This window comes from Erinaceus europaeus, chromosome 3 (genome assembly GCF_950295315.1).
Source record: "Erinaceus europaeus chromosome 3, mEriEur2.1, whole genome shotgun sequence".
Classification (NCBI taxonomy): Eukaryota; Metazoa; Chordata; class Mammalia; order Eulipotyphla; family Erinaceidae; genus Erinaceus; species Erinaceus europaeus.
The window spans coordinates 70,669,501-70,684,190 of NC_080164.1; the positions used below are offsets into that span (position 1 = coordinate 70,669,501).

The 14,690-nt window shown below is 40.9% G+C and overlaps 1 protein-coding gene across 6 annotated transcripts in view; it reads left to right on the plus strand.

Moving 5' to 3' along the window:
• The window catches only part of AFF3 (ALF transcription elongation factor 3), a 554,707-nt gene extending 548,449 nt beyond the window's left edge, over positions 1-6,258 (plus strand). For all 6 annotated transcript variants that reach the window (XM_060187453.1, XM_060187456.1, XM_060187452.1 and 3 more), the window contains 3 exons: positions 1,126-1,175; positions 1,348-1,571; positions 2,511-6,258. In XM_060187453.1, coding sequence (XP_060043436.1) covers positions 1,126-1,175; positions 1,348-1,571; positions 2,511-2,632 — 396 coding nt within the window. In that variant the 3' untranslated portion in view covers positions 2,633-6,258. The remainder of the gene's footprint in view (positions 1-1,125; positions 1,176-1,347; positions 1,572-2,510) is intronic.
• The last annotated feature ends 8,432 nt before the right edge of the window (positions 6,259-14,690 follow it).

The following is a 14,690-nucleotide window of genomic DNA, read 5'->3' on the forward strand; positions in this document are numbered from 1 at the left end:
AGAGACAGAGAAACAGAGAAAGGAACATACACAGTAGCCCCAAACGTTCCCCCCAATGTGGTAAGTCCCACATGCAGCAAAACAGGAACCCTCCCAGGTAAGCTATCTTGACTACCCTAAGAGACATATATTTGGGGACTGGGTGGTAGCGCAGCGGGTTCAGCACACTTGACGCGAAGCCCAGTGACTGGTCTAAGGATCCCATTTGAGCCCCGCTGGCTCCCCACCTGCTGGGGGGTCGATTCACAAGCAGTGAAGCAGGTCTGTCTTTCTCTCGCCCTTTGTCTTCCCCTCCTCTCTTGATCTCTCTGTCCTATCCAACAACAACAATAGCTGTAATAACCATAACCACAACAAAGGCAACAAAATGGGAAATGTGGCCTCCAGGAGCAGTGGATTCATATTGCAGGCACCGAGCCCCAGCAATAGCTCTGGAGGCAAAAAAAGAGAGAGAGTGAGAGATATTTAAGCTTAATAAATTTAGAAGAATAGTTTGGTGTCTTGTATTTCATAGACATTAAATTTCTAATTTCCTCTCTAAGAACACAAAAAGGACCTGAGTCTATAGGACTGTTAAGAGGGAAAATGATTCTTTATAATGCAGATGTGATTTTTCTCTTCCACAGACAAGAAAATAGCTCCAATCTGACTCCCCAGAGAGTTTAGGCATTTAGAAACTGTCTTACTCATTTTTTTTTGTAAATACACCTACATTTAAAAAATGAGACATTTTCAGAAAAATGGGTTGCTTGCTCTTTTTCCTTTTCAGAAAAATTAGGCATTCTGAAAAATGTTAAGATAAAAAAAAAAAAACTAGATTAAGGTTCCACAGCTGCTTGAGATTATAATTCCGTTTGGTACGTGGAAGTTGGTACATGAAATCCCAGGATTGGGGGCGAGCTCTTCATTTCAGCCTGATGCCATGCAGCTGCTCCCCAACTAGTTTCCAGAGAGGAAGCCTATAGCCTAGAAATTGTAACTTCCCAGGTCTAATTTCCAGGAGTCAGCATTTTATCTGCAACGTCTGCTATTACTTCACTCAGTGGTTACCCGAGAGCGTGTCATTGTTGACTGTTTAAATCCATGCTGTTGGCACTCACTGTCATTGTTTTCGTTTGCCTACAGAATTCATCTAAAGCTGCCCAAGCCCCATCTCCATGGGGAGCCAGTGGAAAGTAAGTTCATTTTTAACAAAGTAAGGGCAATAAGTGAGATGCTGCATGATTTGGGACAATGTGCATCTTTACTTCCAGTACACTGAGGGCTGCTCTGCCTTACCTGGTACCAACCTGTCCACTCTTGTTTTTCTCTGCTTCCTCCCTCCCCCCACCCACCCCCGCCTTACAGAAGCACTGGCACCCCATCCCCCATGTCTCCCAACCCCTCCCCCACCAGCTCCGTGGGCTCTCAGGGGAGCCTCTCCAATGTCAGTGCCCTGTCCCCTTCCACCATCATCAGCATCCCACAGCGCATCCACCAGATGGCAGCAAATCATGTCAGCATCACCAACAGCATCCTGCACAGCTATGACTACTGGGAGATGGCAGACAACCTGGCCAAGGAAAACAGAGGTGTGTGTGTGTGCGTGCGCGTGTGCATGTGCGCCTCTGTGGAGTATGGACCAGCTTTCAGGGAGGCAGTCTCACCCATGGGTGTATTTTCATCTTTTACCAAAGGAGAAATGGTTGCTAAGGATGAAATTTTTTTCACCTCACTTCTCCTTGCTCAGGGCCTCCTAAGCCTTTACATATATTTGTCTTACTGTGGAAGATCAGGGAGAAATAGAGTTGGAGATACTATAGATAAAAATGATACAAGTGGGAGTCGGGCAGTAGCGTAGCGGGTTAAGCGCACGTGGCATGAAGCGAAGGACCGGTGTCAGAATCCTGATTCGAGCCCCCGGCTCCCCACCTACAGGGGAGTCACTTCACAGGTGGTGAAGCAGGTCTGCAGGTGTCTATCTTTCTCTCTCCCTCTCTGCCTTCCCCTCCTCTCTCCATTTCTCTCTGTCCTATCCAACAACGACGACATCAATTACAACAATAATGATAACTACAACAATAGAAAAAAACAAGGGCAACAAAAGGGGAAATAAATAAATATAAAAAAATGATAGAAGTATAGATACATGCAGATATAGATGATACAGATATGTTTTTCCCTTTAGACAGTGAACTCCTTGAAGGTGGGAACTATATGTGTTTCAGCTTTTTATTTCTCCTTATTGTATTCTTATTAATTATATTTTGCACCTCAGGACCTCATGCACACATGATTTCGCCACATCCTGGATGACTTTTTTATTTAGGGGTGTGTATGAGTGTGTGTGTAGAGAGAGAGAGACTAGAGGTTCCTTTATTGCTGTAGCACCTCTCATACAATATTGGGAGCTTGTACCTAGACCACATACATGGCAAGGCAGACAGTCTAGTCAGTGATATCTCTCTCTCTGACCATCAGCTTTATATTTATAAGATTTAGTATCTAACAACTCTCCCTGTGTCCCCCAGAATTCTTCAACGACTTGGATTTGCTCATGGGGCCTGTTACCCTGCACAGCAGCATGGAACACCTGGTTCAGTACTCTCAGCAAGGCCTCCACTGGCTACGGAACAGCACCCACCTGTCATAGGGACCTCACCCTTGTGCGGAGTTGTGCTCTCATCTTCATGGGTGGCTCAATGTTTCTGGACACTGTGCTACTTGAGAATTCTAGCCACAACATATATCGAACTTCAGTGAGCATTTGTCAGCATCAAATAATGGTCTTTTCCCAGGGCATGTATGTTTGTATGTGTGGGTGTCTAAGAAGCTGCCTGTGTATGTGTGTAAGATGCACAGCTTTTTAGAAGATATTTTGTCTAGTTTCCATAATCCTAGCCTAGGCAAAGTGAATCAGAGGTCTCTGAGAAAATACAACTCTTTATCACACACACACACACACACACACACACTTTGTTTCAAAGTTAAACCATGACATCTTAGAACATTCAACCAAAATCTCATGGGTTAGTTAACAGGTGCAACACAGCACACCAAAAGCTTGACTGCCAGGTAAGATGAGCTTCGTTCTTATACTGTTGGTTACGTTCAGTATTACTATACTATTCCCCAGTTATTTTTTTATTGTGTGTATTAATGGGTGATTAAATAATGAGAAGTCAGTTATTTTTGTGCTGGGCATTTGCCAGGGTACATAGTACCAGACACTCTGCCTTTCATCTAATAACCCCCTTCATCTAACTTTATTATCAACTAAATGTGTCTGTAAACAAATAGAAACCGTCGCAAGTCTTCCCTGGCCTGCTCACAAATCAGTGTGTAAATGGCACTGAAATTTGGTAAAAACAAAAACCAAGTGTCTTAGAAAGTTAATCAACAGCAATACCTGTACTCTGGAGCTCAGTTAGAAATTGAGGTCTTCTGCACACATGACGACAAGCCCGCCCAGCACTTATTCCTCCTTCTGCCACCGCAACCTGGTGACTACACGGCCATGTGGCATTTGCCAGCCAATGATTTTCTTTTCACGGTAGCTTTCAAGAAAACAGATTGTTGTGGTCAAATTGGGGCATTACTTAGAATGTCCCTAAGCTATGAATCTGGATTAGTTGCTGATCAGGCTGAGAACTATTTGCTGTGTGATTACTGTCTAAGCATCTCACTGCTTGTGCAAATGCACCACTGCAAGACATTAATGCATTTTTAACTGCGGGGGGGGGGGGGTTCAGACTTCAGTGAACAAGCTGCTTGCTTTGCAGGGTAAGTTATTCTTGCCATGATTACAATTCTGTTTGGAGTAGCAACAAACAGAACGTCATGCTTCCATCCTGTGCATCTGGTATGTTTACATCTTGCCCCTGACTGGTCCCTTTTCCTTTCTTTTTCATTAAGTTTACATTTTAGTTTTTTGACATTCGTTTACAGTTTCCATTTGAAACATATTTCTTTTCTAGTCCTTTCTATGTCCTAGATATTATATATATCTATTATTATTAGATATATATATTATCTGAATATATTTAACATATATATGGCTAGAAAGGGAAACACGTCTGGGAAGGTAATATAGTCCTGACCACATTTAAAAACAAGAGTGAAGTCTTTGAGGCTTCACACATGACCAAATTGCATAAGGACAGGTCAAGAGAAGCAGGCAGTACAGTATGTAGAGCAATCTACTTTTCCAGGTGATAATGATACAAAACATTTATTCTAGATACTGATAACTGCTTTCACTGGTGGTCTCATTGGTTTGGTCGCTATCTTAATGTTTTTCTCAGCCTGCCCTATAGATGAGAAATAAGATTACTATAATTCTCCTGCTCTCGTCATTGATTCTAAACTATACAAATGACTGGACAATTTCTTGTGATTTGAAAATAATCTAAAATGAGCAAGTAAAGGGTTTGTGAAATTTGCATTTGGCTTTGGACTTCAAGCATCTAGAATTAGTAGCCGTACTTGTAGTTTACATTTATCCAAATGAGGTGCTTCTTACTAAGTGTTGGCAGCGTTCATGATATTATCCTCTGTTGTAAATTTGATTCTAATTTAAGGGGGGAGAGACATGTTTTTAAATATTAATGCTTAGTTCTACTCACTCTTGATGAGTTCTGATGAGATGTTCAAACTCTCACAGAACAGAATGTTCATCAGTGTCCAACCTACATCCTCAGGGTGTTTATCTGGTTTGTCTCTCTTTAGAGTCATTGCAGGCCTTGTGGTGGTGCCATGTGGTGTGCTTGCTCTGGAAATGCCATTTAAGCACACACATAGCATCTGGCTGATTGTGCCAGCTGCATTTTATCAGCACTTTGGTGACCCATGTTTCCCAACAGAACTTGAAATGTGTCACTTGGAGGATGGTCAGAGCATGCACTTCCACTCACTACATCTCATTCCATCAGTAGAACATGTTGTAATAACAGTTTTTGTTTGCTGTAGCATGGATGATTTTGGCAAGGAATGGTCTTCTGATTGTTGCTTGTGAAAGTCATACATCATTTTCTTTCTTTCTCCCTTTCTTTCTTTCTTTCTTTCTTTCTTTCTTTCTTTCTTTTATACTTACTTTTTTTCTAAGTAGAAAACCTTGTACTTTCTGATTATGAGAGTAACACATACTGTTGTGAAAAATTCAAGCAATACAGAAAGTAGAAAATCCTCTCCCCTGGAGACAGCCACTGGTCAGTTTCACTTATGGCCTCCTGGATCTCTTCTACTTAAGCATGTAACATCTACTATCATTTTTTTCCTTCATGAAGACATGTTATTTCCTCAAAAGTTCGGCACAAAGTCAGCTGACTTCATATTCCCATGACCTTAATGGATGCCAACCTTTATCACAATGTTAGAGTTCTCTTTGAAAAAGAGTAATCCAGTGTATTCCTGCCCAAAATTTGAAAATTGTTACTACTCTTTATGAATCAGATTTACGTGCAGAATTGTAGCTAAAGAAGAGGTTTGGTTAAAACAACTATTTCTGGGAACTTTCACCTTGCAAATGGAAATCTGGACCCACTATCTAAAAAGGAACAGACTGTAAAAAGGAATCTGAAGCATTGACAAATTGTGTACTAGATTGGACACCTGGAATACAATGCAGTGAGACTTTCTGCACTAAGACTTATCCTCCTATGTACAACAATGTGTGTATTATATAACAGTGATGTATACATTTCTGACATCCCATGCATAATATACACAGTTTGTATAAATGCATACTTTTAAAAATATATATGTACAATACAGCTAACATGAAACTGTAGTACTCCTGAAGGATATTACTAGTGCCTAACGTTGAGTATAAGTCACTGCGTGTTCACATCACCTTGGAAGTGCAGTAATTGTTATAAAGTTAATCAGTGCAGCCAACATTATTTATGAATCACATCTTTGAAACTGTGCAGTAGTATATACATATATATTTTTAAACAACATTTTTCACAGTTTTCCAGAGTTACTGTTGAAATCTGTATCACCAAAAAAAAAAAAAAGCAAGATTTTTTTAATGACGTAGACACTCTTCAGACCCAGTAATCTATGTGTGATTTCCTGTTTGTAGATACCCAAGAGACTTTAGCAGTCACCAGCCTTAATGCATGTACAGGATATTATTGTGACTTAATTTATCTGCAGTTTTTAATCCATGTGAAATTGGAATTTATAAACTGACTTGGATTAAATATGTCTGCCTTTCTAAGGTTGCAAATGTTACATTAAATGATTTATGTTGTAAAAGAGAGAACTCGAGTTTTACATAAAAACATCCAACATTTTCTGTGAATATATTTACAAGGAAATTTCAGAATCAAAATATGTCAAAATAGCTACTTCTGGCTCCCAGTTCATAATCTCTTCAGAAATGACCTTGTTGTTTCATGAATTTTTAAAATGTAGTCTCTACAGATTATCAGTACTACACCTGTGATTTTTCTTTTTTTTTTTTTTTATTATTTTTATTTATTTATTTTTTTTTTTTTTACCTGTGATTTTTCATGGAGAAAGAAGTCTGGTTTTCTTGATGATGCTAACAACAGTTTACTCCTTATCTTTTGCATTCTTCAGCATGTGTATATACACACACACACACACACACACACACACACACACGTGTGTGTATGTGTGAGAATAGACCCGATGCCCCAGAAAATGCTGACTGGGAAGCTAGGTGACTGCATTGCTGCCTGTCCACACAGTAACCCTGGGACCCTGAAGTTAGTTTTCTGACTTTCCCAAGTCAAGCCAACATAGTAAAATAATATTTACAACATGTGATTAAGCAAAATACAAGATTTTTAAACTAAAGAAAACAGAAATATGAGACCATTGGCTTAACCTGATTCATACCACTAGGTGGGAGCAACTTTTGTTAACTTCATTTGTACTCTTCTCAGTTCCTTTCCATTTCCCTTCTACTCAAACTAAAGAAGGAAAAACAGCAACAGTAACAGAAAGGAAGAAAAAGAAAGAAAGAAAGAAAGAAGAAGAAGCAAAAATTTCACCATACCCTGCCTGTATCCTTAGATACAAATATGCCTTGTCATACAGCAGAGCACTGGCTCTGGTCACTGCAGAGAGCCCCTCACCCAAAGGACGGCCAGGGACTTGACTTTGCTTGCTCTACAGACCACTGAATTTGAGTCTCTTCAGAGGTGGCTTGGTGGGGAGTGGAGGGGGGAACACCAACCAACAGAGTCCTTCAAGAACTGTCTTACTTATATCCAACTTTTGCATGCTACTTCGTTGAAGTTTATGCCTATCATATCTTATTTTTTTGGATGGGGGTAGATAGCATAATGGTTATACAAAAAGACTCCCATGCCTAAGGCTCCAAAGTCTCAGGTTCAGTCCCCCACACCACCATAAGCCAGAGCTGAGCAGTGCTCTGGTTAAAAAAAAAAAAAAATCTTATTTTTAAAAAAGATTTTCAGGTGCGAAATGAAGCACAAGGACCGGAGTAAGGATCCTGGTTCTAGCCCCCAGATCCCCACCTGCTGGGGGTTCGCTTCACAGGTGGTGAAGCAGGTCTTCAGGTGTCTGTCTTCCTCTCCCCCTCTCTGTCTTCCCCTCCTCTCTCCATTTCTGTCTTATCCAACAACAACAGCAATAACAACAACAATAGCAGCAAAAACAACGGTAAACAAGGGCAACAAAAATGGGTTGGAAATAAAAATAAAAAGATTTTCAGTATAACTTGAATGAACTGGAGTCTTGAAACAGGGTTTTGTTTTGTTTTTTTCCCTAATGAAAAACAAAACCCAACAACAAATTCAGTTTCCAACAACATGGAACCATGTATTTCCTTACTTTCTCATTCTCAAAAGAGGATGACTTTCTAACAGCACAAGAAATGTTCAGACGTGAGATTTATATTCTTTTTGTCAAACTGAATTATTCTGTACGTGTCATCAGAGGGTTCAGTTTATTTGCTTGGCATGAGGAAAATGATAAAACTCTGTTCTCAAACTAACTACATCTGACCACAGTTGGGATTTTTATTATTTAATTGGCACTCCAAGACAGCTGGGGGTAAATTTTGGGTCAGCTGCAAGGAGATTTTGATTCACAGCTATTACTGTAATGAGAATCAGGGGATTAAATCCCTGTGCATTACTTTGAAAATCCCCCTTTAACAGTCAATTCTGAGGAATGAATTCAAGGTACTAATTGCAAGTCAACACAAAGACAACAAGCATTTGTCTTTAAGCATGGAGAGGTAATGATGAGGCCTGGAAAGCTGAATCAAGAAATTCTTCTCTACTCACTTTTAACACAGGAAAAGATCATTAAAAAATATTTACATCCAGATATAATGTGAAAATACACCAAGAGTTACTTTGTCAATAGTGCACTTCCATTATAATATTGATTAAACTATTCTAGTTTCGGGGGCTGGGCAGTGGCTGATCGTGTTAAGCACACAGTATGAAGCACAAGGACCCGTGCAAGGATCCCTATTTGAGCCCCCGGCTCCCCACCTGCAGGGGGATCACTTCACAAATCATGAAGCGAGTCTGCAGATGTCTTTCTCTCCCCCTCTCTATCTTCCTCTCCCCTCTCAATTTCTCTCTGTTCTATCTAAAAAAAAAAAAAAAAAAAAACAGCCGCAGGAGCAGTGGATTTGTAGTTCAGTCACCAAGCCCCACGGATAACACTGAAGGGGGAAAAAAAACTAGTTTCCATATTGTTCTTTGACAGGTTTGTTGTTGTTGTTGTTTGTAAAATAAAACCTATCTCCTCAAATATTTATGATCAAATGCGCAAAGAAACTGTACATTATGTTACTGAACACTATTCTAGTTCACAGTAGCCAAAGACTCTTCAGAGAGCATTGGAGTATTCAGGTGCTTCAATTATTCTCCTGACTTCTTACCTCAAACATCAACAATATCTAATATTGACTCCAGTTACTTAAAGGTCCCACTGTTCTAACAACTGTTCTTCTCAAAAGTCTAGATATTATATCTGACTTACAGAACTTAGAAGGGGCAAAGAAAAGTCCTAAGAAAAAGCAATTAATCAACCTCACTTACAAAGGTGGACATTTTGAGTTAAGCTGGCAGCCTTAGAAACTCCATAATCAGTTTACAAAAATATATAGAAAAGGTGTTTTTTTTTCCTTTTTTTTCTTTTTATTAGATAGGACAGGTAAAAATTGAGAAGGGAAGGCAGAGAGGGAAAGAGAAACACCTGCAGACCTGTTTCACTGCGGGCAGGGAGATCAAGGGCTTGAACAAAAGGAGCACCTGAATACTCCTCCTTTTTTCATTTAATTTATAAAATAGAAAATATCAACAAAACAATAGGAAAAAGAAGGGTAAAATTCCATACATTTCCCACCAACAGAGTTTCATACCCCATCCCCTCTACTGGAAGCTTTCCTATTCTGTTTCTCTCTGGGAATATGGACCCAGAATCATTATGGGGTGCAGAAGGTGAAAGGTCTGGCTTCTGTAATTGCTTCTCCACTGAACATGGGCACTGGCAAGTCAATCTATACCCCCAGCCTGTTTCTATCTTTCCCTAGTGAGGCAGGAATCCAGAGAGATGGGATTTCATAGTACATTGGTGAGATGGTCTGCCTGGGGGAGTCAGGTTGGCATCATAGTAGCATCTGTAACTTGATATCAGAGTACTGGATTCTGCTACACCCTGACCCCTTACTACAGCTCCTTCCCCAGCCTCAGTTTCCTCTAAATAAAGTGTAATTCAAAACATCAACAACCTCCCTGAGAGAATATGAGACAACAGATTTAGGCAACTATTTGGGGAACTCCATTAATCACACTCAGTATTAATCATACTAAGCATTGCTGTCCATACAGAAACCTCAGAAGCACACGGCATATATAGGCACCAGGATGTAAAGGTGTATGATGGGGGAGATGACACTTTTTTCCAGGTCTACTAGGTTCTTGTTCTCAAGGACCAAAAGGGTGACATAGAGGTAGTGCAGGCCCCTCCATAGGACAGAGGGTGACCGGAAACTTCTTGATCTTTGTCAGCATTTTGAGTCCATCCTGCCTGCTGGCAGAGCTTGCTTTGATAGACCAGTGGTTTGGACGGGGGTGGGAGACTTTGCCAGGAACAGCAAGGCTGCCAAGTACCCCACAGTCGGTGGTACAATCTCATCCTCCCCTTTCTCATTCAGTGCTCTCCTTAGATAATAATAATAATAATAATCCTGGGAGTTACCCAACTAGGGTAAGATAGAAACAGGCTGGGAGTATGGCTTGACCTGCCAACGCCCATCTCCAGTAGAGAAGCAATTACAGAAGCCAGAAATCCCACCTTCTGTACCGCTAAAGAATTTTGGTCCATACATCCAGTGGGGGAGAAATGTTAGGGGAAGATGAACAGAGGTCTCTGAACACCAATTCCATCAGGACCAGAGAGAGAAGAGAAAAAAGGAAGGACATTCAGAAGTAGTGGCAGGTGTAGGTGTGACTTAGAAAGAAAAGATGGTACTATGGGTAAAATGGATAAATATATATAAATATAGACAGATAGTTATAGAAGTAGTAGTCAACCCCAATCTGTAGCCTTAAGAGAACTACTGTAGCTTCCAATGGAGGGAATGGGGATACAGAACACTGGTGGTGGGGAAGGTGTGGAATTATAATTTCTGTTATAATTTCTGGATCAATATTAAGTCACTAGTAAAATTTTAAAAATAAGGCAGGACCATAGAAAAAAATGGACAAATATATATAAATGTAGATAGATAGTTATAGAAATATTAGTCAAACCTATATCTGTGATCTTGGAAAAACTACTGCAGTTTCCAGTGGAGGGAATGGGGACACAGAACTCTGGTGGTGGGAAAGGTATGGAATTATACCCGTTATCTCATAATTTTGTAAGTCAATATTAAATCAGTAATAAAAATGCAAATTAAAAAACTAGGTGTAGGCAGATGGAACAGGAAAGAAGGAATGCTGGGTTCAAACTTCCACACTGTGGCATTTTCAGAAGAAATTAACTTGGCCGTTGAACACCATTGCTAGAACATTCTCCTAAGAACCAGAGGCCAAAAACAGAGCCTTGTTGCCAGTTCTCTTATGGTATCCCTGTGAAGACCAGGAGATTGTGTTCTCTTTGTAGGAACTGGATGCCTCTGATGGTGAATTTTGTGTTTAGGACCAGAGGGTAGAAGGCAGATGTTCTGAGGGTTTGTCCCTGGGAAAGGAGATCTGTCATAAGGGACCTGGCTATGCCGTGAACTTTAAGAAAGAGGAAACCCCTCTTGAGAAAATGGATGAATTTGTTCTCCAGTGGCTTAGGTCGTTGCCACAACATAATCTCTTAATTGAAGGCTAGACTTCAGTTGGTGTGCGAAGAGAGACAGAACTCCCTATAGCAACTTAGTGGCTTTTATGATGATCAACTAGAGATTGACTTCTCTAGCCCCAAACATGGGAATAAAAACTGGAAATCTGACCGATAATCCAAATGTTTCATGCCACTGAGGTAGTTTTTATTTAACATTTGTATTTAGAGGCTGAACGTCCTTGTGTTTCTTTTCTTTTCTTTCTTTTTTTTTTTGTATTTATTTTCCCTTTTGTTGCCCTTGTTTTTTTATTTTATTATATTTATTTATTTTCCCTTTTGTTGCCTTTTTTCATTATTGTAGTTGTTGTTATTGATGTCATCATTGTTAGATAGGACAGAGAGAAATGGAGAGAGGAGGGGAAGACAGAGAGGGGGAGAGAAAGATAGACACCTGCCGACCTGCCTCATTGCCTGTAAAGCAACTCCCCTGCAGGTGGGGAACTGGGGGTTTGAACCGGGATCCTTATGCTGGTCCTTGCGCTTCGTGCCACATGTGCTTAACCCGCTGTGCTACCACTGATTCCCCCATCCTTGTGCTTCTAAGTCAGTGTTCTGACTTTAGTTGTGGCTATTCAAATGGGGACACTACTAAAAAAAAAAAAATAGGGGTGGGTCAGTAGCCTTTCTTTCATTCTCACTGAAAAAAATCTCTTCCCTCTCCTTTCTCTAGTAGGAAGTAGCAACAAGCTGACTTGTGCCCAAGTTGATAAAAACACCCTTTTCATAGTAACATTATAACTTACCCAGTATGAATGCTGAGTATGTAAGGTAAAAAAGAAAAGAAAAATCTGGGTCTACAGTATAGCTTACTTGGATAGTGTACTGCCTTGTCATGTACAACCCAGATTCAGGCCTCATCCCCATGGCATTAAAATGCTTTGGTGCTGTGGTTCCTTTCTCACTCTCCCTCTCGGCCTCTATCCCTACCTCCCTCCAAAAAAGTAAAACTCAAGATTAGTGTGAAGAATCTGGCATTATGCTATTCCACTGCAGAATACTGTGCCCCAGTATGGTTCCGTAGCCCCCATGTCCACTTGGTTGATTCCAAATTATATTCCTCCATGAGGATAATTTCTGGAACCATCCGTTCCACCCCGGTTCCATGGCTGCCAGTTCTTAGCAACATCGCCCCGCCAGATATTCGTCGGGATGCGGCATCATCTAAGTTCATTTCCCACGTCTACGCTCGACCGGACCTGCCAATATACGCGGATATCTTCACCCACCCTGTCCAATGCTTGACGTCTCGTCACCCAATCTGGTCCCCTATGCCTACACTGAACTTCTTTGTTCCAGACTCTTGGAAACAGAGTTGGCAGTCAGCTGAGGTAAAGAACAAACACCTCATCACAGACCCCTGCAAGCGTCAACCCGGCTTTGACCTAGCACGTTATGATTGGGCCCTCCTCAATCGCTATCGAACAGGCCATGGCCGGTGCGCCGCTATGTTCCATCGCTGGGGAGCCAGAGACGACCCAAACTGCCCCTGCGGCTACAGACAGACTATGACCCACATAGTCAACGACTGCCACCTCTCCAGATTCAAAGGAGGTCTCGAAACTTTACATCAGGCTCAACCTGACACTGTTGACTGGCTACGGAAGAAGGGCAAACGCTAGAAGAAGAAGAAGTGTGAAGAATTGTAGATATACTAGCTGGACACTTGTACTTCACCTTTCTCTGACAGGATGTTTAAACTTACCTGGCATCAAGGTTTTTGGTGATTTAATAATGATCAACAAGATTGTAGGATAAGAGGGGTACAGTTCCATACAATTCCCACCACCAGACTTCTGTATCCTAATCCCTCCATCGGCAAGTTTCCTATTCTTTATCCCTCTGGGAGTATGGACCAAAATTCTTTTTGGGGTGCAGAAAGTGGGAAGTCTAGCTTCTATAATTGTTTCTTTGCTGGACATGGACGTTGACAGATAGATGCATATTCCCAGCCTGTTTTTGTCTTTCCCTAGTGGGGCAGGGCTCAAGGAAGGTGAGGTTCCAGAACACATTGTTGAGGTCGTCTGTTCAGGGAGGCTAGGTTAGCATCATGGTAGTGTCTGCAACTTGTTGACTGAAGAGCATTAAGATATAAAACACAACAAAGTATTTAATAATCAGGAACCTAAAGAGAAGAATAGAACAGACGAGATTTGGGGTCTTCATGTTGGAAGAAGCTAGTGGAATTTTCCTCCATCAAAACTGGAATTTTAAAAATTGCCATCTTTCTTATACTACGCCATCTTGGAAGCTGGCAACTTGAGTTCGTATACTGATATCAAAGGCCTAGACCTAGTGTGTAAAATCAAACAGCATTTCAAATTCTGCATCTAGATCTTGGGGAAGCAGTCAGAAACCTAGGAACCTACACATCTCCCATGAGGCCTTTTTTTTTTTTTTTTAATTTCTTTATTGGAAAATGAATGTTGACAGTAAATACAATAGTTTTTACATGCATAACATTTCTCAGTTTTTCCATATAACAATACAACCCCCACTAGGTCCTCTGTCATCCTTCTTGGATCTGTATTCTCCCCCCACCCACCCCAGAGTCTTTTACTTTGGTGCAATATGCCAATTCCAGTTCAGGTTCTACTTGTGTTTTCTCTTCTGATCTTGTTTTTCAACTTCTGCCTCAGAGTGAGATCATCCCATATTCTTCCTCTTTCTGACTTATTTCACTTAATATGAATTTTTCTTTTTTAAAAAAAAGTTTTTTATTATCTTTATTTATTGGATAGAAACAGTCAGAAATTGAGAGGGAACAGAGTGATAGGGAGAGAAACAGAGACACCTATATCCCTGCTTCACCACTCGCAAAACTTTCCCACTGCAGGTGGGGACAGGGGGCCTGAACCTGGCTCCTTGCGCATTCTAACGTGTGCGCTCAAGCAGCTGCGCCACCAACTGGCCCCTAACATGAATTTTTCAAGGTCCATCCAAGATCGGCTGAAAACTGTGAAGTCACCATTTCTTACAGCTGAGTAGTTTCCATTGTGTAGATATACCACAACTTGCTGAGCCACTCATGTGTTGTTGGACACCTGGGTTGCTTCCAGGTTTTGGCTCTTACAAATTGTGCTGCTGAGAACATATGTGTACACAGATCTTTTTGGATGGGTGTGTTGGGTTCCTTAGGATATATCCCCAGGAGAGAAACTGCAGGATCATAGGGTAGGTCCATTTCTAGCCCATGAGGCCTATCTAGTGACTCCGTTTTAGCAGACTCCAAGCCAAATTATCAGGCCTCCAGCTTCCCTCCTTACAAGATTTGGTTTTGGGATTCTTTCAAGACTTGAAAAGAGTTTTAAATCAGATAATTCTGTACAGTAATGTATGTTGTAAAAATGTGCATGTTT